The 25,022-nt window shown below is 36.7% G+C and overlaps 2 protein-coding genes across 10 annotated transcripts in view; one reads left to right on the forward strand and one right to left on the reverse strand.

Moving 5' to 3' along the window:
* RALGPS2 (Ral GEF with PH domain and SH3 binding motif 2) overlaps positions 1-25,022 on the forward strand; it is a 157,057-nt gene that overhangs the window by 92,438 nt on the left and 39,597 nt on the right. For all 9 annotated transcript variants that reach the window (XM_064454463.1, XM_064454465.1, XM_064454466.1 and 6 more), the window contains exons 9-10: positions 22,387-22,524; positions 23,801-23,891. In XM_064454463.1, coding sequence (XP_064310533.1) covers positions 22,387-22,524; positions 23,801-23,891 — 229 coding nt within the window. The remainder of the gene's footprint in view (positions 1-22,386; positions 22,525-23,800; positions 23,892-25,022) is intronic.
* Positions 60-19,640, reverse strand: ANGPTL1 (angiopoietin like 1). Its single transcript, XM_009514055.2, has 5 exons — positions 19,450-19,640; positions 11,870-12,727; positions 6,661-6,854; positions 4,107-4,377; positions 60-3,099 (listed from the first exon to the last, which is right to left on the reverse strand). The coding sequence occupies exons 2-5, from the start codon at positions 12,693-12,695 to the stop codon at positions 2,912-2,914; spliced, it is 1,479 nt and encodes a 492-aa protein (XP_009512350.1). The 5' UTR covers positions 12,696-12,727; positions 19,450-19,640; the 3' UTR covers positions 60-2,911.

The raw sequence follows: 25,022 nt of genomic DNA on the forward strand, positions 1-25,022 counted from the left end.
GTCTTATCATGGAGCTCTAATTAATTTGAGATCGCACAATGAAACAATTGAGCCATATCTTGAGAAGTAAGATTTTTATTTAAGTAAGCAGTACTACCTTGTGAAATATTTTTATAGCTGTCTTTCAGGAATGGGAAAGCTGAAAACAGGTTGAAGTATTCATGTGATGAATATTCAGCTACTTCAGTGATAATGCTTGCAATGGACTTGGGAAATATATGTGAAAACCGTGTTTCAGGCTTAGTATAGGTCAAACTTTTGCAAGGTCTGTTGGTTAAATTTGGACTGATAGTACAGGAATGGTGAAAGCTATATCCTTCACAGACAGACCGCTTCTGAATGTCCAGTGTAATAAGCTTGAGGGATGCTACAGCCTCTTTTGAAAACCTGTTTTTTTTAAAAAGTGTGAGAAAAAACATTGTACTCTTAAAGCCATTTACCCTACTTCAAAAATTCAGCACCAAAGCTAACATCTGACAGTTTTTGACAGCATTTGAAAGTGGTAAATTATTGTATAGTGTATGAACCAACCTGAAAAAGAGACGCTATGCTTTCCTTCCTTGTAATCTTAAATTGGAAACTTAAAATTCTTTCCTTTCAGAGCACGGCTTTTGTACCATCTGAGCTTTCTGCGTATACTTTGTAGTAATGTTTAGTTAATGTCATCCTGCAGCTTTAAGTTGGGGATTACTCACTTTTTAGATGTATAATATACAAGATTTAATTTAAAGGCTGAGTGCAAGCTAATTTTACTTAGGGGTTTTGGCAAAGTACACCTTTCTCTGACTGCACTGAATAAACACTTTTTTAGCAGGCAAGAGTTTCTTGTGGTAAAGTAAGGTCTCCTCCAAAGAGGAAATCTGTCGGATGAATGAACTAAAGCTGTCGGAAGTGTTCATTAAAGGGACATTTTGGAGAGCATTTTCGGCTTTTAAATTTACCTGAACTGCTCTTCTATCCAGCTACCACAGGGGAAAAAATAATAGGCTGTAGATAGTCTGAATTTTAAGCGTTTGCTATTAACAAGCATTTTCTAGAACACTCAATGAGGTCTGTATGATATTTCTTATATGAAGAACAATTACAGAATTGTAATCTTAAATATTTGTGTCAGTTAAAATTCTTGGGTTTTGGGGATGGAACATGCTGGGAGTGATTTCCTCCCTGTTCCCCCACCCCACCAACCCCAATTAAATATTTTTGAAACTTGTTGGCTTTGATCTTTGACCAAAGATTTAACTAAAACACCCTTGCAGCAATATATTATCATTGAAGCTTTATCTACTCCAGAGAATGTGTTTTGAAAGTGGAATGCTATTTTCTCTCCTTTGAACTACAAATGAGGTATTGCATAGCAATTGATTTTGACTAATTAAACACAACAATATTAGATTTTTCTTTTAGCTGTTAGGGCTTATGTTTAATAGGGGCAAAGTTCCTTAAAATCCTGAAGGGACATATGAGATGCCAAATAAATACATTGGTTACAGTTCAGAACAGCGTATTTCGTTTTTGTGTCATATCTAATTAAATCAGCTAACTTGTATGGCTAAGTATAATTATTAAATAATTTTACATACTACGAAGAAAGCTTTAGTTTCCGAGACTGTGGTACCTAAAGTGAACATTTTGTTGTTTCCCATTTTGGAGGGATCTTGTTTTGATGGAGTTTTGTTTTGATGTTTTGATGGAGTGTGTTTTATAGCATTTGTTAAAGGTTGGAAAAGTATTTTCTAATTAATTTCTTAAATTACCTATGAATTCCAGTGGAAGTCAGATATCCAGAAGGTAAAAAAATTAATATTGACAATATCAAAGTTGTATACATGTAGGGGAAGGGAAATGTGTGTGCCATAAGAGCAGTCCACATTTGGGGTGACAGGAAGAGAGCTGATTTGTAATGTTGGGTTTACTATGTCAGCAGAAAGCTGTGTTGGAGGAAAACTTAAAATACTCAGAGACTTGGTCCTTTTCTAAATTGTACATGTCAACACTTGTTCAGACCTCATAACTCCTAACTGGAGCAGGGGAGGGGTCTTCAAGTGTTGAGTCCTGATTTTAAAATCAGGACTTTTCATTTTGTCAGTTCAAAATATCAAGAAATATTTCTAATTAGTATGTTTGAATACGGAGGTAGAAAGTAAAAAAAAGTACTGAGCAATTTGGTTGTCTGGACTTTATAAATTGTTTCATACAATTATTTTTTTTCTCTTAGGAACATTTTGTCTGTGTGTTTTACGGAAGGTAGGATATGCAGATCTTAAGGAATTCTCTACACCACTAAGAAATGTTATATTTTATATTTAATTCACCACTTCATTTTGAAATAATTATTTGTTGCAAAAACCTCTCTGCTGGCAAAGTTAGAATGTCTTCAACTTTTTGTGTGGCTTCTTGGAGTAAATTGTAAACAGTAATGTGAAGGCAGATTTTCTTTGAAAGTAATACCAACATTTTTAAATAAATTGTTAAATAACTAATCAATTTTCACATTAAAGCAAGACAATGTCATTTCACATATTTACATTTAAGGGTTGAGCTAACCTGAAGAAGCATAAGCTTTTTAAGTGAAAAAGCTTATATCTTGTCATAGATCTGGAATTTTTTACCAGCTTTAATGACTGTTTACATAAAGTATGTTGGACTTGATCAAAGAGCAATATGCTTTGCAAGCACAAACATCTGCTTTTGTGATTATGTGTTTAAAAAAACACCGTCTGTCACAGTAGAAAAGGATTCTAAAAAATGGGGGGAACACAACAGGGGGAAAAAAGACAGGAAGACTGTAGATCTGCTTTTTGCAGGGGCAGATTGTGCAAAATAATGATTAAAAAGTAATATTTTATTTTTCTGGAACTCAAGCGCTGAGAAGTTTATACGTGATCACTTGAGCACTGTGGGATTCTCTTCCTCAGTCTATAGGTCTGATCATCATTTGAACTGCTTTCAAGGAGTAGGAACCTCCCCGGTACTCAGCCCAAAATATTCCATCCTGATACTTGCTCCTGTAGTGGCCTCCTCTGTACCACACCCCGTTAAGGTTAGAATGGGCACATGCGTTGTACCACCAGCCGCCTTTGTGAAAGTGAGCACAGTTTCCTGTGGAACAGAAGGAAATAGGTGAACTTCAACATTAAAGAGCTGAAATGGAGATTAGCAAATGTTTTCATGTTCTGGCTTATTCTTAGAGGGAACTTGGTAGCACTTCATAGCCTGTTGTGGTTGTATCAATCACTGCTTCCACCTGAATTATAAATTCTGTTCTAATAGCAACCATTGCCTGGAGGGGGGATTATTGACACAGTATTTAGTGTGACAGCTGAAAACTAAGGAGATCAGCTCTTCTCAGACTACCAGCAGTGCTTGTCCATGAGCTAATGTTGAAGGAACTCGGATTATGTACTGTTTAGAAATAATTCAGTGGAAGCAATGTGAGTTGATACAGTCCCGAGCAGCACGCAGAGCCACAGTTCCACAAAGAGTTGCTTGTAACTTGTGTATTTATTTTACCAGGCTTGTTTTAGGAGTGTGCAAGATTTGTCCAGATTTATGGTTATTGACAGCTGAGAAAAAGCAGTTGAAGTAGTGCACTCCCCAACCTTTCTTTTACTGCTAAGTCTTTAACGAGAAAGCTGGAAGACGAGTGTGGAAGTGAACAAAAAAGTGCCCTTTAAGGAGAACAAACCAAGTGATCTGCCCATTTCTCAAGTATTGGTACATAACTAAGCCTGTGCACAATTGCAGTTCCTTTCATGCTGAGAGGCTTTAGTTCATGGTGATTGTTATGTGGCCCCAGCACTTCTCTGAGACATCACCTGGATGGGTATTCTGACTGCAGAGAATCACATGCAAGTGATAAGGATGTCATTGAGCTAAATATAAAGCTTGCCTCCAGCGTGCATGCAATGAAGGTATTAGAATTTGAATTTCTGAATGGTGCAGGGGCCCTGTCAGTGTGATTTTTATCATTACCGATTTGAAACATCTTTCAGTAGAGTAGTTAGTCTGCATTTACATACTTTTTTGTACTATATTCTTTTTTTAAAGGTGGTATCACTAATAGAATCAACTGTATTCACTTTTTAAGTACATACTAGTTTCCTTACCTGAATACATATCCCTGTCTCTGTCCAGTGTTGTAAATTGCTTTCCATTATGCCATATCATGGAATCACCTGCGTTTCCTTGGTATGTTCCTAAGCGTAGCCTGTAGAATTCGCTTTCGGGCTCCAGACGGAAACTGCTGTATTCTGCATAGACTTTCTTATTGCTCCAGTCCTCTAACTCAATCAAGAGTCTGTAATTATCCTGATTGGTAAGCATGTAAATATTTTCTAGTCCCAGCCAATACTCTCCATCAATGTTTCCAAATCCTTTCTGTACAAAAGAAGATCAGAAGGTGATTTTAGCATAGTTTTTGTTGTTTGTAAAAACACTCTTCAGCAGGAGTATTATAAATCAGTGGAACCTGTGTACTGAAAGCCTTTAAGCTTCTGAATGACTGCTCAACCCATGCATTTAAATGCTTTATTTTGCTGCACTTAGCTGTTTACTCAGCTGGACTGCTAGGTGCATGAGGTACTACCAGAATCAGTGAAGGTGGCAAAACTATCTGCTTTGTCATGTGCTTTTTTTAAGATAAAGGGAGAGAGACTAGGGAAACTGAAACAATATATTTCTTGATAAAGCTAAGGGGATCTGTAGGAATACATGAATAATGAAATTTAAGGGGATATATTTCCAGGTGGGAAAAGGTATTTATGGATCAACAGTCTCAGTGTTCAAGGTAGTAACTTTGTCTTGGCTTTTTCATGCAACTAGTGTTTTACTGTAAATTTAAACACATAACTCATCTGTGCTCTTTACTAGATCTATTAGAAATTAAATACAAAGACATCTTTCCTTTCAAATCACAGACTACCAGCATGGTAGCTGTGAAGTGATATTTCATGTCTGCTGTCTCCTGTCCCTGAGTAACCCAGTGTTGTCAACATTTGACGTTGCAGCTAAGGAAGTTACATCACCCAGAGCAGCTATCTGTTACGCTTCCTGGTTTCTGAGGTCTTTCTACTCTCCTCCTTAGGCTATTGATTATGCAGGGTCTATAGCTGATTTCCTGCTTCGAATCGCTTTCTGGGGAAGTCTCTCTCCAGTAGATAAACAGTCTAGGCTCCTAACTCAAGCTGCAGTTCCACAAGTGGCTTAAGTTCATCTTGCTGTTGCCAAAAATGGTAGCAGTGCTTTTCTCCTGGCTTATGGCCACATTTGCAAAACTTCCCTTGTGTCAACATTGTAGCTGTGCAGCCACACAGAGACTGGAAAAGTAAAAATGTGGGTTTGGGAGACATCTGTCAGTGGTGCAGCCTTTAGTTTAAGGCCAGTCGCAGAGGTGCACCTTCAAGTACTTGAAGCTGGGTGGTTAGACTAAATTAAAATTCAGCCACTGCAATTTAATGAGAAATCTCTTGGGGGTTAGGTCTTGTCCAAGATTGATCCATTATTAAATACTATTTGTATACTCTTTTATATTTTCTTTGCATTATGTTCAAAAAGTTTATGGTTACTATGTAAGACATTCTACCTTAAACATACTAAAAAAAAAGGGAAAAAAAAACAACCCCAAACAAACAAAACCCACCAAACCCAAAAAACCCAAACCAAAGAAAAAACCAACCCAAAAACCAACCACCCACTTTTCTGAGAAGTAAAGACTTTGAATGACGGTTACTAAGGGATGATTAACGTTAATATTATTAAATTCCAAGAATGCAAAAAGTGAAAATCCTCATAGTAATCGTTTGTAATTTTCTTTGTATATATGATACTCTTTTTAGATTACTAATTAAGTTAAATGTGGCTCAGTTATCTCTTCAGATAAAATGCACATGGCAGTTTTAGAACTGTCCTGTATGTACAGAGTCGGCACGATTATTAAAAAAACCCAACCAAGTGGATTTTCAAATTTCCTGTCTAGCATGTAATTACTCCAAAGCAGCATGTGTTTGTCATCCTACATATTTTGCCTACTAGCACATTATATCACAGTAACACCAGTATGTGTTTCCCTTCACCAGCCCTACATATTCAGCCCTACATATTTTAAAGCTAGAAATTATTTCCTTGAATTCATTATTAGGAATGTTTTTAAGTTGAGGCCCTGATCCTGCAAATGTATTAATGTGCTTAAATGAGTAATTCCACTGGCTGAGATTGCTTATTCATAAGGGAGAGAATTAAGCCTTTCAAGTGTGTTAATAGGAAGCATGTGTTTAGTTAGCTCTTTGTGGTCAATGACTTCCCAGTCACTATCTAGAATAATGTGTCTCCCCAGTTGCTGTTTTGTGCATGACAATTGCAGGCTATTTCAGACAAAAAGTTAGTTCATACGAAGTAATGTATTGAGTGAAATAGGGCATTCCCACTGAACCGTCTTTGCCTCTGAGGGATGACCATTCTTTCAAATTATTTTTGTTTGTAAAATGAATTTTACTGCCTAACTTCAGCAGCTATCTATCTCCAATTCCTTGGTGTTTATCACTGAGTACAACCGTTTGCAATGAAGAACTGCACTGAAAAATGTTCACACCTTCTTGATTGCAATAGATAATGTCACTGCCACACTGAAGTGAGGCAGCTGATCCTCTGTATTCCAGGATTTACCTTGTAACTGTCCCAGTTCCTGAAAAAGTTGACAGATCCATCTGTCCTCTTCTGAATAACTGCCCATCCCCCAGGGTCCAGGCTGTTCTCACACCATAGTTGCATCGGCTCATTACTATTTTCAGATTTGATCATATAAATCCCACTGTTGGAATGCCCAGCTTCCTTGGCTTGTTGGCAGTCTTTGAATGGACCTTTTTGAAAAGAAATACAGTAAGCATTCAGGTTTGGCTATGCAGTCCACATTGTTCTAATGGTAATGGAAAGTCAGTAGTTCAGTGAAGGTAAAACTACCATGGAAATCAGTGTAAAAAGTTACTGTCTTGGGTTAATTGTGTGTGGATATAGGTATGAATAAACATGTTAATATCCTATATATATTTTTGTTTAAAAAAACTTCACTTTGCTGAACAGATAATAGACTTCAGTTACCAACACCGAATTTTTAACTTTGTCTACCTTGTCAAAGTTTTATACTCTGACTCTTCATACTCAAGCGCATTATGATTTTCATTAAGTATTTTTTCCTGTACCACTTTTACCAAAGGCAGATGTCAATTTACTTCATTGTCCTAGTGCACCCATTTGAAACTGGTGGAAATTTAAAACAAAACGAGACAAACACAAGACACCAAACAACCCACACCCACACCTGAATACATGGTTTGAGAGCTGCTCTAAGAAATATTTACTGCCAAAGTCTATGGATGTGGAATTTAGTGAAAGAGCATTCCTATACTTTGTAACTGTTTTGCCTTTATGTACTTGCTCAGCTCTGGGATCAGCCTGTTAACTGTGGATAGGAATCTGAGTTTTGTGTGTCATCCTGGTGTGATACATGGATACTGATGAAGAAAATATGCGAGCAGTGGAGGATTTTTGAGCAGCTAAAAGGGTTCACATACTTGTTTTCAGGGCTGTGATTCTATAAAAATGCTGTTGCTGTTGACAGTGCTGCTTGAAAGGTCTATTCTAGATCGTGTGAATAGTTTTACAAATGCTGCTTACAGAAGAGCATCTATTCTCTAAGCAGCATGCAGCTTAGATTTCTCTGAAAACTTCGCCTAGTTTGCATTTCAATTTTTGGTAACATTTTTATTTTCTACTTTCTCAAAGGATTTATGTTCATGTGTCATTACTTCACTGGATTTAAAGAGAAACTGGTTATTTAATAATGAAAAGCAGGATACATTCTGATGGCTAGTTAGTGGTGGATGCCCTAAATGTATTTGAAAACTCAGACTCTGTAAATGTGAAAATAAACTACCTACAGCTTTCCTCTTCTTTTATAAGGCTCATTTTCTCAAAGCTGCTTGGAAGTTCAGAGAAAACTCATCAGTCACAGAAGAAGCTAATGTTCAAGGAAGCATAAAAGAGTGTTGTTGAGGTTATTCTTTAATCAAAAGTAGAGGTCGAGTGAGAGAGACCTTCATTGCAGGTTAAGGTTGCGTGACAAAAGCAAATTGAAAGCTGCTCTTTTTTTAGATCTTAAAGTAGTAGCTGCCAGTTGGATAAGTTTGTAATTAGCAAGAAATCTGTAAAGCATTTCATATTAATTAGAGTACAAAAAGCTTGTGTATCTAATGAAGGTGACTACTTTGAGCTTCTGGATGTGACAGTGCTACCAAGAATGCTGCAGACATTGAGCCATCATTGTAAGTACTGCTGCATACGCTACTGTCAGTGCTCAGTGATGTTTTTGTCGTTCTTGCAGTGCATGCTTTAGTAGCTTAGGAAATAAATACTGTAGCTTTGGTATACAAGTGCTTTTTCTCTTGTTCACAGTTAAAATTTAGACACTCAATGTGGACTTTGCAAAGTTTGTCCAGTGGGTAATAATTTCCTGGGCTACATTGGGTCTCATTCCCTTTCCTTCAGTTGCTTAAAGTAAATTAGGGCACTGTATAACAGAACAGGGAGGTTGTTCTAGAAGTATTGCTGTAAAGTGATTATTGCATTAGAAAAAGTGTAAACGGACAAGTAGTAGTATTTGTAATGTTGAGTATTTCAACTCCATTAGATCTGCTTTGTATTATTTCATGTGATCTCTACTGGAGGAGGACTTGAGGACTCACTTTTCCATAAGAGATCCAAGCAGATGTTTGGAGTGATTTTAAGTAGCTTTTAAGGCAGACAGAATTGTGCTACTCTGTTCATATAATACACTTTGATCACTTCTGAAGTTGAGCTGGCATTAAGGCCACAGGATGCAACTTGTCTGCTCTGATGCTCAGATTTGTCTATGTGCTTATCATAAGTTAATGTTGTAGTAGAAGTAACAGACTTCTGCTCCTAGTGCAAGGAAATCCAACAACTCCCATAACTTTTGGTGTATAGCCTTGAATCTTTTTTGAGAAGTAAATCCTTTGTTATATGTAATTATTTGAAGTTCGTATGTAAGAACTGATCTATTTCTTGTTCAGTGGAAATGCTGAGATCTGTGAAACAGTGTAAGACTCTCCACAGTGCTGGTGTGAGTGGAGGCTCTCTGGCTAATGGAAAAAGCATAAGTATTCTGTTTAAAATGTTGTTATCTATGTAAGGAATAAGTATCTCAGGCATACCTAGTCTTTTGTAACAGTTGTGTGCACTAAGTTGCTGAGACAATTAGTTGTAAGTTAGAAATACTCTGAGAGGATGACATGTTAAATATGTCACTTCTAAAATTATGTTTTAGACATGACTTAGTACAGATCACATTCTAATGTAAATCAGATGTAGTAGAGAAGGAAAGCAACGAAATATTTTAAGTTGGAAGCTTAATAAAGTGATGGCTGAATCCTATTTTAAGATGCCAAATAGCATCTTGAGTGTATGATGTAGAAGCTATGCTGTTTAAGCTTCATATAGAGAATTTCCTGGGCAATAGTAGAGGAAAATTCCAAAATAAAATTGGGCATATATTAAAAAAAAAAAAAGTTAGATTGTTAACTGAGAGGTAGCAGCAGCAGAGCGGATTGTGTGTGCGTGTACTCTTTCTACTTGAAGTTACTTTTTGCAACATAGTGGCAGCAAAATTTGAGGACACTGGTTATTATTCCAAGGATTAAGATAATTGTGAAAACTGTAATTCATAAGACTATTATTCCTCTCAATTTTTACAGTATTTCTTATGCAAATTAACCAAAATACTCTTCTGAAAATAAGATCTTATCCTTTGCTTCCCCACAGATTTTTGAATTTTACTTTCCATGCACAAAGTGAAGATGCATATTGACCCTTCTGTAAGCTTTTGCTGTGTGCAAGTGTGTGTTAGGTACAATTTCTTCAGATGGAGTAGGAGAAAGCTCCTACTTGTTTGTTCAGTTGTTTATTCTGTCGTAATCAAGTCTTTGACGGGCCTGTTTCTAAATGGGAATGTTTTGTTTTTATTGTTTTTTATGCATTATAAATAGTCATAATCTTTTAACTGGAAAGTTCATTTTTCTATGACAGACAATTTTGGTTCTGTGCACCGTTAAATATGTTTACCTCAGAGATAATAACTGGGCACTGTGTTGCAATTCAGAAGTTTTGGTTTTGATTGTTGTTTTACCTGTTGTAGTAATTCTCGACCCTCATTTTCCCAAGGCACTGTAAGAAACACTTAAACTTCAAACTCAAGAATCTAATATCAAATAAGGGAAGTTGAATAACGTTAAAATAAATCTCCAAAGATTTCTTTGTGTTCCCTTGCAAAAATTGATTCAAACTCTGAACTTTTAGGGGTAAAGGGGTTAGTGAAAACCATGGTAGAGAATTTAGAGGAAAATATTTAGTGCTATTACTTAAATTTTGTATGTACAGCAAGCATATATTGAGAGAGAAAAAGATGCATTTGTAACAAAACCTTGAAGCATGGGTTTTCTGGGAAGCAGGAAATGGCAGTTTTTTAGAATTATACTTTTGCTGTCTGACCAGACATTAACGTAATGATTTTATATTAGCTGTTTCCTTTGTGTCATGATGTGCGATTTAAATTCTCATGACATCTGGCGTTTTACTTGGGTTTGTGCCTGAGTTTTCTGCAGACCATGAATAAAAACAGTTGTTCTCTACATCAGCAACTAGTTGTTTGTAATGCTGTAGAACAGTCACAAATAAACATTCATCTTCATCTTAGGAACCAAGCTGAACTTCCAACTATGACTAAAGGCAATTTGAAAGGAAAAAAAAAACCAACCAAAACCAAACCCAAAACCCAACCAACCCCTTTTGCTGTGCAATCTAACAGAAGCCAAGAGCAAGCACTTGATGTGATCAAGCAAGATTGGATGTCTGAGAAAAACTTGTTTTTCTGAATCATTGGGGTTTTTAAATTGCAATTCTGTAAAAATTTTAATAAAGTGAGAATCATGATAGCATTCAGGGCAGATCACAGGTAGGTAGTTTGCTTGTCACTAGTTTTGTTTCTAGTGATAAATTAATTTATCTAATGACCTGAAGAATGTAATACATGAAGATGTGATACAGTCTTCTGAATGTATTTTCATAATATTTATGGAAGTAGTTTAACTTGCCATCCCCTGCTGACATCAGATTACTGGGAATGTAGTTACTCATTTTAAATTTTCAAAGCTGAGTGCATCTGATTGGATCCAGCCTTGATTCAATTATCCCTTCAAACTTATCTTACTCTCTTGAATATTTCAACCAGAGACTTATTGCGTGGCTGTGATGGTGCATTTAGATGTTCATTTTAAAGCAGCTCAGAACAGAAGGAGCAAAATTCTTCTAGCACGATTCACTTCTGGCAAATGCATATGTGGAAGTACAAAGGACAACTACTTCAAATTACTTCCTGTATTTAAGATTAATTAGCTTCTCTTATTCACCATTGCTGGTTACTGTAATATGTAGCTAGTAGGCATCTTCAAAGAAACAGGGCTAAATACTAGAAAGTGTATGCTAATGTTGAATTTTCATTTCCATAACTCAAACCCAGCTGGAGTCAGAAACCCCAATGCTCTGTGACTCAAAGGTGTAAATTCTTCAGACTGAATTTGAGTATGAACTATTTCAACAAATTTGTCGTATGCAGCTATAGCTTAAATATTAGACTATTTGGCAAACTAAAGCTTTGCTTGGTGGGGTGGGGTGTGGAAATGAGAATCAGGAGCAAGGGCTAACTGTACCAGATACTTTTAAATTCTTCATTCTATTTCTGTAGCTAGGACAGTTTCCCTCTGAAATAGAGAAATCTCAGGTTAGATAGTGAGAGGTAACTCACCCTCATTAATTAAAGCCAGTGGTGGTACTCTGAAAGGACTCTTTGTAGGAGAAGTAGCTGGATCAGGTGGTGGTTTTACATCTCTGTCTCTAGGGTAACCTGGGTCTCGCTGTATCTCATTACCTCCCAGAAGAACGGGAGTGTAGGGCTGGCTGTTGGGAATGTGCTGTGGTACGACTTGAACAAGAGGTGGAGAGCCATGGGTGTCCTGTCTTGAGAAGATTCTCAAGCACTGCTCTTCCAGCAGCGAGATAGTCACAGACTGATTATTTACAAGATCAGTTAGTGCTGCATATTTTACTTCAAGCTCCTTATATTTTGTTGCCATCTTCAACATTTCTGTTGTAACATTAAGGACTTTGTTTTCCAGTTGGGAAAGCTCAAGTGAGTTATCACGCTTTCGAATTATTTCATGTAAGAGTTGCATATAGAGCTGGGTGACCCGAGAGTTCATGTTGCGACTTTCTTTCCTCAGTAATTTTACTTCATTCACAATGTTTCCATCTACATCCACTACCAATTGCAAAATGTCAATCTCCCGCTTTTGCTTGGACAGCACATCCTTCAAGTTCTCTATGTCCATTCTTGTGACTTCATCTTTTCTGTTACCCGTACCTGGTCCATTAGTATTCACACAAATTGGTCCTGTGATTTTTTGTTCTGGGACCAAAAATGTGTAACCGCATTTTTTCCCTTCCTCTCCACTGTCTGCTGAACGGGAGTGCCTCCGTTGGGATGTTTTATTAGGCGTAGATTGTTCTGTACAGCGCCCAATAGACAACAGCAGGAACAATAGTACACCCAAAGTCCATTTAAGTATCTTCATTTTGAAGCAGGTATGATGACTGTCAGAAGAGACTATTGAACAGATAGAAAAGAAAATAATTAGACCTATAACTAAGGCTTCTGTGCTGCTTAAACTACCGAAAATGATGGGTTAGCCATGTTTACATGTATGGAGACAAGTCTTTGGAATCTGTTACTTGAAGTTAGGTTCCATTAGATTAGCTTCAAAGAACAGCTTTCTATTTTGAGCGGCAAACTTTAACATTTAGGTATTGGATTTAGTAGAAAAGTTGTTGCAATAGATTAAACTTTCAAAACCAATGTTCTGCTTAGATTATGTATTATGCTTTCATTATAAATTTGACTGCTTAGATATGTACTTACTGCATTTAAATGCATAAGGTTACAGGACATAGAGTGCTTACAGAATATTTTCATGGAAGGGAAACAGGGAGACAGTGATGGCTGACAGTGTTTTCAGAAATATTTATATCAATTTTGGACTTCGGGTTATATAAGCCTTTCTGGTCCTCTTTTAGCTTTTTATAGGTGTATGTATGGATGTGTAACTTGTTAAATACTATATACACACCTATTCATAGATACACACATATATTTTTTTAGATTTGTGTATATACAGAAATAGTAGACTTGAAAAATACAGACCTATCAAACACTTTCTGGACATTAGTGTTAGGCAGGAGGTTAGCATAACATAGTTGTCTTAAACATTGAAAATGATGTATTCAAGTAACTTTACATTTGTGAGGAAAGCCTGTAATGCTGTTTGCTCTGCATTTGTGTCCCTACTTAGTTGCCTTTTGAGGTGAACATTTAAAATTTTTGCCACACTGTTTTTGTATCTTTGAGAACATTTTTATCCAAATAACACTAAAGTATTGGGTGCATAATCAATATAAGTACCATACTGAAGTGTTTCATACACCTTTTAAAGAAGATAATGTATTTCTGTTAACTTTGTGTAAAAAAATAAAATGCAGTGATAAAGATCCAGGAATGTTTTTATAGAGACCTGAGGTTTTTAACTTTATTTTTTAAATATTTGAGATGGTACACAAAGGTAGCACTTAAATCGTAGAAACCCCCTCATTTTTCATGCTTTATTTGCTTTGTCAAGTAGATCATTCTTCTGTGTTATCTCAGCTGTTGATCTGGCTTTCCTTTCCAGACTACTGTTAGTAGTTGTACAAGGTCTTGTACAGTGACCTTTGCATAGTTACGAAGAGAAATAAAGTAAAACCGGAGAAAGTTCATAATTTTCATGCTTTTCCTGCCAAGTTCAAGTGCATTTGGCAATCCTGAAACAGTCACCCTGAAGGAGAAGCAGAACAGTGCTGCTTCCTTTATATTCACATTTACAGATGATGACTTTTGTTTCGGGTCATTTCTCCCACTTCTGTTACTGGCTTTAATACTATTGCTGCAGATGACATCTGCTCAACCTCAGAGTAAGTGTATCAAGTCCTTAATTTTTTTGGCTTCACTAAGAGCAGTGGTTACTAACTTCAAACCATGCAGGAATTGTATCTAGGAATCTTGATCAAATGTTCCACTATTGCCTACAAAACTTTTTTTTTTTGGTTGACAGTTGTCCTGTGAGCCCTGCTTCTGGGAGGGAAGAAAACACTTGCTTTCTAACACAGACTGAAATCCTTTCTTAACCTACATAAGAAGAGGGAATACATAAAAGTTTGAGAAAGTTTTCAAATATAAACTTATTTCTTCATGTTTCACTGTTACTATGTAGTAATAAGTATTTTGGTATCTACTAAGAAATATTTTTCCAGAAACAGAACTTGGTTAAAAGTTTTGTTAATGTTTCTCTGCTGAAGGTGTAACTTTTGCCTTTTTTTTTTTTTAAAAAGGTATCACTTTTCTCCAGAGCTAATTGTGTATTTTTCTTTGGTAATTTTAGACATTTAAAATATTAATCACTTGAACTGTGTAGTTGGGAGTTCATTAGGTTAAATTTTCACATGAATCATGGTAAACACATGGGAAACGGGGCTGTATGTGGTTTTTTTAACTTGACAGGGATGAGCTGAACTAATTGGCTGAAGCTTGAAACCCCTTCCCATCTCCAAAATTATTTTTTGATACTTCTTGTTCAGTGTTCACAGATGCAGGGAAAGTGACTTCATGGCATATGGTTAAGGATGAAGCCATAGTACAAGTCCAGTATTTTACTATTTTCACAGTATATAATAGCTACTTCATAGTCCAAAAAGGTGAATAACACTTTAGTTCTCGGTATTTTTTAAAGACCCTCTACAGTTACTTAAATAATGAATGGTTGGGGTTTTTCCCCACAGCAGCACATTTTTCCCCCTGAAATACATTAAAACTTGAATGGATCTTTCAAAACCAAACATTTTGCAGTGCATCCAGCTTTCTGACCATTTATTCTGCTGCAGCCTGCTTTCTGCATTTCTTCTAATATTGTATGTGTTCATTTTGAACATTTTGTGCTTATGTGTTCAGGTTAGAAGTTCTGTATCTCTGTGCTGTCATACGATAAAATGAATTAAATGATCTAATATAGCATAACCAAATGCAACAGCTGCATAAGATTATGCCCTAGAACTTCAAAATCATTCAAATGTCTTGTATTAAACTGAGACATTCAGATAAGCATGGATCAGTTCCTTCTGAGAATCTACCTGGTAGGGAAACATATATGCTTCCATGGAAATTTTGCTGTTGAAAAATTAAATGTCTTATGATGGTGCTTGGAATGTTTGAGAAGCTTAATGCCTAACTTGTTATACAAGAATAGGTTCTGAGTAAGATATTTACCTGGAGTTTTAATTGGCTTAGAAGGAAATGAAAATACTGTTTCAGAAATTTCCTGATGTTCTGGGCAAGCAGCTTAAAAAAATATAAACTGTTTACCCAAAATATCACAGAAAGATAGCCTAATGTGTTAAGACCTAGAAAGGACAAATACTAAAGTTGGGAAGTAGTTTGAGTGTTTGGTTTTGGGTTTTGTGTTGTTGGTTTTTTTGTTTGTTGTTTTTTTTTTTTTTTTAATTGGGCACATTATGTCACAGATTCCCAGGTTTTGATGTTTAGGTAGTGTCATAACTGCTATGAGATAAAGCAGTTGGGGCTCAGGGATCAGTTTATACAGAACCACAGTCTCAAACACTTATTGCAAGCCTAGAGTTGCTTGTAGTGACTGGAGCTGCTGAAATACCTGAATGCAGACATTGGAAAATAAGCAAGAGAGGGAGATCATGATTACAGATACTATTGCTCTAAAATATGTTATTTAACTCTTTATGAACTCATGATTTTTAAATTAGAATAGACTGTCACTTGGTTCTGTCGTGTTTCTGTATCACCCAGTTTTGAGTCTCAGATTTCTGTAGAAGTGGCATTACGTATGTTCTGGCATGCTGATGTTTCATTGCCTCTGCAGAAGAAAACATGCAACTATTCATAGCAACATAAACTTCATCATCTTGTCAGAAATACTCAGAGCTGTGGATAGGGCTTCAGTCCCATTTTACATCTAATACCATTCCTCTTCTGGTTTCTTTCTTTTTCCAGACTGATTCCCATGCAAAAAAACCTAACTTGTTTCCAAAACTAGTTCTTGATTTATTACTTTTTAAAAGTGTTTAAAGGCACAAAATTCCAATTCAAAAGAGCAAAATAAACCAGTAACTAGTATTTTTAGCTTTCACTGAGAAAGTACTGTAACATGGGCTGTTACACACACACCCCCCGCCCCCAAATATCATATCCCTTAAAATATTAGAGTTGCAGGGATGTGTGGAAGCTAGTATATATTTGGCATTTTTTAACTTTCTACACAGCATACTATTTGTTCTTTGTACTGCTCTGACTCTCATGATCAGCAGGATGTAAAACTTGGAGACCCACAACACAAATTAGAATCTGTTCTTTCACAGCTGACGAAGACTGCTTCTCCCTGGGCAGTGTAGGTTGTTACGACTGAATGTAAGGGAAGTGCTGCAGGTAAATGTGAATATAGGATTCCCTTAGTGTGCAAAGCGCAGTATCAGTACATATCTTTATTCAGAATGTTTAGTAAAATAATATGGTCAAATGATAAATACAGTGGTGCCCTCTCTTATCAACTTCCATTTATAAATACGTAAAACAGGAAGAGAAACAGACAGGTTTTTCTGAGGAAGTAAACTAATACTGAGAATGAAAATCCTCTGAACATGATACCAGTTAATCTGAAAGCTCTGTTATTGATGTTACACCTATTTCTTTTTCTATTGAGCTTTCTCTAAGCAGCTAACATTAATAAAACCATTTATATTCTCCTCTCAGAAAAAGTGGGGATTTTTGTTCTTTTTAGCTTAAAACTGGGTCCATGACACTAGAAGTAATACTGGTGTGAGGGAAACGCTTCTTATTATAGAAGTGTTCACATGTTTTTTTGATGTATCTGTGTACTTCTGTAAGCTACTTTCCCCTGTATAAATAAGGGCTTTCCCAGTAAGTCACTCTGCCTTTGCTGAAACACCAGGCTTACTTTCAATTGTATTGACTGGGATCCAGGAATATGTTCTCGTTTTGTCAGTCAGATACATGATGTATTGAGTCACAGAATTCTACTTCTCTGAGATTAACAGGAATCTGATTACTTTTAGAAAAGGCAGCCTAAAAATCTGCAGGGGGTTTTGAAGCAGTCATTGAAATGTGTCACTTCTGAAAATGATAGATTCTTAGAAATTCTCTGCAGAATAGATTTATAAATCTTGTCATGCTAGATATTCTGAAAACACAGCAAAATATCATAACACTTCCAGACTCTTTGGTGAATTTTCTTTGTGAGGATTCCTTTACATTTGTTTGCAGCCATTGTTTGCACCATTTTAACAGGCAGGCACAATGGAGTGGTGCATCTGGGTTCGGAAATGTGTTATTTAGGGGGTCCAGAATTCTCTGTAAAACACATACTGAAGACATGAAGCATCTTGCCATGTTTGCTGTAGGAAGTTCTGTTTCATTCATTGGTGTGTAAATTTTAAGGACCAGACTAATAGGGCATATAACAAAAAACTAACTAACCTCAGCAAAACAATAGTGAAAACCTGCTGATAAAGCTATGTATGTACTGGCAGAAGTTTAAAGATTCAGATTTCCACTCTTCAAAGTGAATTCCTTTAAGATTTTAAACAGCATATTTTTCTATCATACATCAGATCATTCTTGTGGCACCAGCATAATATTAGTAGTCTGTTATTTGTTTAAACATTTAAAAATTTGAACTCTAAAGTTGGAAGACAGTAAAAGAGAGTTAAAACTTTCACATAGCCAATTTATTATTGCAAAACTATTGGCTCAGCTGTTCTCATTTGTGAAAGATTTAGGAATTGTTCTAAGCAGTGTAAATCAAAACCTTGGCAAATCATGAATGAATGGGGACTGGTGTCCAAAGCATACAATGCAGGCTTCAGATGCGGGGTTTTGTTGTTGTTTAGATCGTTCTCTTCAATATGTAAAGAAGCATAAAAGGATAGTAAGAAAAAGGGCTCAAGAACTTGGAAAGGCTCCATCTTTCTTTTTTGTCAAGACTGCTTCAGACTCTTTTTTCCTCCCATAGCTCCTAAACCTTAATTAAGTTTGCTTTCTGTAACCCTTTGTCTCTTCTTTTAGCATCACCCCCTTCATTCTCTCTTAATGTGTCAGACATTTCTGAGAGTTTGTGAATACAAATGTGTAACTTAATTTTTTTTCCATTGTTCTGGGTTATTTACTGTATTTTAATTTCCAAGTCAGCATGAAGAAAGGCAAAATTAGAAAATTATGTATTAGCAAGTATTTTCTTTTTTTATCTGTACTTTCATCTTCTGTTTGTAAACAGCTTTCTTGGTTTAATCCTTGACTTGCACTGCATCCTTCCCCTTCCCTGTCCCCCCCCTAAAGAACTGTAACAAAACACTCTATTTTCGACTTAACATAGTGTTGCCTTGTATGATGCATTTTGTTTTTAAAATGAGTCTTTATTTAGAAACAAACTGCTGCTGAGTTGAAGTACAATTAACTTACTCATCATTCCACAAACTGTTAAAGGAAGGGATTAGTTGCTTGTTGCAGCAATGTCTTTGGATTTTCAGCTGCACCATTATTTGTGCTACAAACTTGATATTTTGAATCGATGTATGACTCAGGTTTCTTGGTTGTACAACTCAGACTATTTCTACTGCTCAGAAGCACCACAAATCAAAAAAAATTAGTTGAAACTATATACAACGATTGCTACTTACAGATGTGCATTGATTTACTTGGGATTTTTTACAGTGGTTTTATTGAGGTATCCATTTTCTAGTCCTAGTAATACTAGGTCTATTCTCTGGCGTTGGGTGAAATCCAGCTTTCCTGAAGTTGATAGGATTTTTGGCTTTTTCTTTTTGGTAGGATCAGAATTTCAGATTAATATGCTTACTACACTCAAATTACATGCTTAGCAAAGAATGTGGTAGTACTAATTTTCTGTAACTGTGTGTAACAAAATCTACAGAAGATTTACAGCTAAACAACTGAAACTTGTTCATCCTTACAACTGGAATGAGTTAGTCTCTGCTCTAGTGCAGAGTTCTTTTTAGTTCTTTCCAAGTTTCCAAAGTCTAACAAATGCCACAAAAGTGAGTTTTATATTGTAGTTGTCAAAGCTTTCTCAGACTGAGAGAGATTTGTCTATTCACAATTGTACATGAATGGTAGTTGTATGTAGAATTAGCAAATAGCTCAAAATTAGACTTGCAAGTAAGAATAACTTTAAAACTTACCAAGGGGAAAAAATCTTCCAGCTGTTTTGCTTCTGTGGTAGTCGGAAAATCCAGAGGCCAAGTGGCTTTTTCTTTCTATATTACCCGATGCTTGTGGATTGTTAATCTGCAGTTGGAGTTGAAAACTGCTTTTGTCTTTCTCTGTTAGATCCAAGCTGTACTGAGGAATTGGGTTTCTCCATACGATAACCAAGCTAAACTAATCATTAAAAAAAGAAAAGTAATGCTCCAGTATGTTTTATTCCAGAAGAGAGAAAGAAATGTTTTTAGAAACTGCAGTGTTTTACTCTCACATGCAGAAGTGCACTAACCAGCTACAGCTGACCCAGATTTCATATACATCACTCCTGGACAGTTTTTTTTAAACAAACACACACTCGACTTAGATGTTCAGCCCACCTATGATGTCACCGCAAACACACTGAGAGCAGAAGAAACTCCTCCTTCGGATTTCCTATCCATACCCTCCAGAAAAGGAGGGGGTAGGGAGGCTGAGAAGTTATGAACAAGGAAAGATTGTTTGCCAGTAGAAGGGAGGGTACCATATGGCAACAGACTGTGCAAGAGTTCAGCAGGCAATTACAAATCAAACATTTTTACTACGCTGCCTAAAGATGCCTTTCAAGTTATTACAGTACTGGGCTTCATTAAGAAGAAAGATTCTTTCAGGCTGATAAAACTCGATTTGTGTTGCTGGGAATAAAAGGGGCAGCCTGGCTGGATACAACAGGAAAAATGAACCACTTATAGTCTAGAAGAATGTTCAACAGAATGTCGCATTCAATTCTTGACGTTCACTTAATAAAAAACAGTTCCAGTTTTTAAGCACATGAAGTCTCCGATACATGTGGAAAATGTTAAAACAGTGTGTGTGATGGTTTTGGGTAGGTATCAGAATATTTGATAACATCTGACTGGTGTTAGAAGTAACATTATGCCCTGTGAGGAATGCAGAATACTGGTTTCAGTTCTGTCAATAGTCAACCAGCACCTAAGTGCATTCAGTTTGCTTTCATTGATCTTTTCAGTTTCTTCGCAAAGGATGTGACAGTTACATTTGAAAGAGAATTACCTGAGTACGCTTTCAAAATTATTTTAGGCTTCATAGAAATTCCTTGAATAAGTTTAGAGACTAGCTCTCTACAGAAGAGCTCTTGATTTAGCTAAAAGAAAAAAAAATCAGTGCTTAATTGACTAAATCATTCAGAAGGATAACCTTACAAATACATTGGCTTATAAAATCATGCATAATATTGCAACTGTTGGTTCATAGTGAATTTCCTTAATTATAATTAGTAAGCATGATTCACTTTCTGTGGAAGACCAAGCAGGTTTGGGATTTTTAAGGCGTGTTTGCACATTACTTAGCAAAGTCAGGTTCAGGATAGCTTATGCAGTCTAGATAGTAATATTTATAATGATTTGCTATCTAATATTTCTGATTATCTTCTTTATTTTTTAATAGCTGATCCAAGCAGAATAGAAAACTGAGAAATGTAGTAGTATACCAGGTCATGTGTAATACCTTTTCATACATTTTTTTATATGTCACCTTTCAACCACAAGTATTTTAATTTGTTTCTGTGTGTGTGCGCACACGCGTGTGTATGTGTTGATTTTGGAGTGATGCCCAGAGTTTCCCAACTCACATTTGAGGACTGTACTGGTTAGGTGCTATACAAACACAACTGCTGTTCTTGTGAGGTTGTGTTAATAGTCTTCCACCTGTAAAGCCAAACTTCTTGTTATGATTCTGGTTATACAAGGCTGAGAGTGAAGCAATATGTAATTTTAGAAATTTCCTGTTACTGAAATAAGTTTCTTAAAAACATTTAAGTTTGTGTTTTGGTTTTTTTTTTGTTTAGATATATTGTGGAAGATGCAGGGGATGAAGACCAATTCCTTTTAATAGCAGAGCTGGTCAGGATATGTTTCATTTAGTTGAGAGAAAAATGATTAGTCTTTGGGTGAAGTTCAAGAAATTGAGTTGAATTTAGAATTAAAACAAGTGGTTTATCTACAGTAATAGTATGTAAGGAGGAGGATTCTCCTCTCTACATGATCAAGGGATTGAAAGACCAGTAAGGTTACAGTGGTGGTGAGGACGAAAGCAAGTTAGACTTGGAGATTTATCTATAAGGCTCTTGGATCTTTGGAGTTGCGATTAATATGAACTGCAGGATTCATACCACATTTCAACCTGAGTGCAGTCTTTGCCCAGTTTATTTTCCCATGTTTCTCCAAGTTGAGTTTGAAGAGTTATAGATAATACGTGTTTTCCAATTGTTAAATTGGAGGAAAGTAGTAGTAGACTTTAGGAAGTCATTAGTGATTTTGGTCATGTGTCCTAGCATTGTGTGTTTAGTATGCTTTATATTTGTCAAGGGAATTGGTGGTACAGCAGAAGATTAGGTTAATGAGTAGTTGTGCATGTCCTTGTAATTACTTCTAGATTTAGAAATAACAACACTGTTAAAGACAAAGCCACCTAGTATGTGCCTAGTGTAATGCAGGGGGGAAGGATCCTCTCTGCCTTCCACTGTGACTTGTACGGAGAGCAAAAGCTTGTACACAAAAACCTAGCTCTACTCCTACCCCCAGCATCTGAGAAAAGAGCCGAGGTAAGGTTGACGAAACTAAGGATTAAGTAATTGAGGACAGTGCAGATTTGATCCCAGACAAGTGTGGCACGGTGCTGTACTTTCCTGTAAGTCCAAGCATTATTACTGTTTTACTCTGCGGTATGAAGGCTCTTGAAAGTCTTGTCAAAATGATTTCCAAGGTAAACCCAAAACAATGTTCTGAGGCAATGCTGTCATCAACCTGCATTTATGTTACTCAGTGAAAGCAAAAATTCTTCAAAATACTGTTTGTGAGGTTTTTTCTGCTAAATGGGAGACACTAAAGAAAGAAACTTTTCGTTTTAATCTTATTCAGGTATTTATCTGTCAGACTTGACGTATATTGACTCTGCCTACCCATCAACAGGGAGCATTCTGGAAAGCGAGCAAAGAACAAATTTAATGAACAACATTCTTCGAATTATTTCAGACTTACAGCAGTCATGTGAATATGGTAAGCTAGTGTATAAATATTGCAGTATTAAAGAGAACAACTTTAAAAGCTTTGATATTTGTCTTCTATAATGCAATCAGTGTAAGTAAGGCCCAACCCATTTGAATGCCATTAACACTCTCCCTCACCCTCTCAGCCAAAAGTCTAAGTTTACTCTGGTATCGTTGGTTATGACAGAGCATCAGCATGAGGAGACAGAATAAAATGGCCCTTTTCTTACATCGCATATTTTTTCAGCACATATTTTCTGATGAAAAATGAGGAATACCCTGTACTTAACAGTAGTTTTACTGGTACGTTATAAACTTGTACCCCTGTGTTTCATAATCTTATGACTACAAATTTTACACATAATAGGATTGATTTTGGAATAGCACTTTCACTGGAGCTAATAAAATATTTTCCACTTGTCTTTTGGGCATTTACAGTTCTGTTCATAGATCAAATGTACTTTTTATTCAAAGGTGGTCTCCCTCATATTCCACTTCAAGTTCTAGTAAAGTTGTAAGGCTGTATTTGTGATGGTGGAATGTGAATTAGCACAGGATTGTGGCTTGTTCAGCCTTGAGAAGAGGAGGCTCAGAGGGGATCTCATCACCATGTACCAGTACTTAAGGGGCAGCTACAAAGAAGATGGAGACTCCCTTTTTACACGGAGTCACATGGAGAGGACAAGGGGGAATGGACACAAGTTGTAGTTGGGGAGATTCCGATTGGACATGAGAGGGAAATTTTTCACACTGAGGACAGTCAACCATTGGAATAATCTCCTCAGGGAAGTGGTTGACTCAGCCACGTTGGACACCTTCAAGAGTCGCCTGGGCAGGGTGCTGGGCCATCTTGTCTAGACTCTGCTCCTCCTAGAAAGGTTGGACTAGATGATCCCTGAGGTCCCTTCCAACCTGGGATTCTGTGATTCACTGAAAGCTCAATATAGTAAGAATGTAAGCTGTGAAGGAGTCTGATACAACCCTCCAGGTTCCCGGTTTTGGGCTTCAGTTTGACCAGGGGGCAGTCTCATTTTCCCCTGATACAAGCTGTGATAAGCAGAGCTGCTCTAGGGGGATACATACCTGGTATTATGGGTGTGGGGAATGTCAGCTCAACGGGTGAGAATTGCTATGAAAGACGAATATCAGCATCAGTAGGGACTGTAGTTTGTACTTCCATATCACATAAAACGGCAAGAGATTTTATTCTGTTTAAATAATTTCTGGAAAATAACTTTGCTTAGCAATTAATGGTACAGTGGTAATTAATGTCATCTGTTCTCCAGATATTCCTCTGTTGCCTCATGTCCAAAAATATCTAAACTCGGTTCAGTACATAGAAGAACTACAAAAGTTTGTAGAAGATGACAATTACAAGTAAGTATGCAATACTACAACTGAGTGTATCTCATTACAAAATAACTTTTATAACACAAAGCCTGTCACTTTTAAGATTGCACTTGCATCAGGGGATTATGTGTCTCAGATGCACCAGTTGCAAGTGCTGAGGTTACAGTAGGGTCCTGTGCTCAAGACAATTTTCAGCATGCTGGATGGCATCCCTCCTTCCTTTTCGATGCCTGACTGCGTCAAGCCTGAGCTTTCAGGTCTGTTTGGTCTGAGTTGATCTGCAGACCAATTTGAATGTTCGCTAATGAAGACTCTGTACTTCTGGCTCACATGTAACACTGCTCAGTCAATGGATCCCAGGACTGGAGATAGCTAATGTCATTTTTCATCAGAACAAGGTCATCTGTGCATCCACTCCCAAGTTATTGCTGAGGGTGACTTAAGGCTTTCACTTTAATATATATTTCACTTTCATTTTATAGTTTTCTTTTTGATAAGATTATACAGTGTGAGTAAAATGTAAACACTTGGTTTTTGAGAGGCAAGATATTGTTTATCTGTGTCCCTGCCTATTCTTCCCAGCATACCACCCAGAACAGAGGTTTCTACTTCCTTAATTAAAAGACTATTACTGTATTTAGTGATTTGGCGTCCAGCAAAACCAGGGCATGGAAACCTCTGGGAAGATATGGGAACATGCCCCGAGGATAGGAAAAAACCTAAAGCAAACCTGTTGCATGTGAAGAAAGTTTTTGTTCACTGGCTGACTTCCTTGAGGAGGTTCCACACCCATTCCCATCCTGCCTGTCTGGGAAGTTGTCACCTCAGTTGTGTTGAATTGGTTGCTACATTCAAACGGTGACAGGGGTACGCACCCTAGAGGAACAGATACAGTTTACTATTTAGTAGCCCTAACTTGGATTTACTAAAAGGCAGCAAAGGGGGACCCTTCAGTTTATGTCAAAGAACAGTTAACAAGAGCTCAGACACTTGGCTTTCCTTCACATGTTAAAAATCTTTGATTTGTAAAATATTCTCTGCGTGTTCATATGCAAGCATCCTGCTTTACCTTTTTGCTGAAATGTTCTATGGCCTGATTCTGAAAGTGTTGCTTGCTTATCACTGAGGGTGAAGCTCTGTGGTCAACATCTGAAGGAA

This window comes from Phalacrocorax carbo, chromosome 6, assembly GCF_963921805.1.
Source record: "Phalacrocorax carbo chromosome 6, bPhaCar2.1, whole genome shotgun sequence".
NCBI lineage: Eukaryota > Metazoa > Chordata > Aves > Suliformes > Phalacrocoracidae > Phalacrocorax > Phalacrocorax carbo.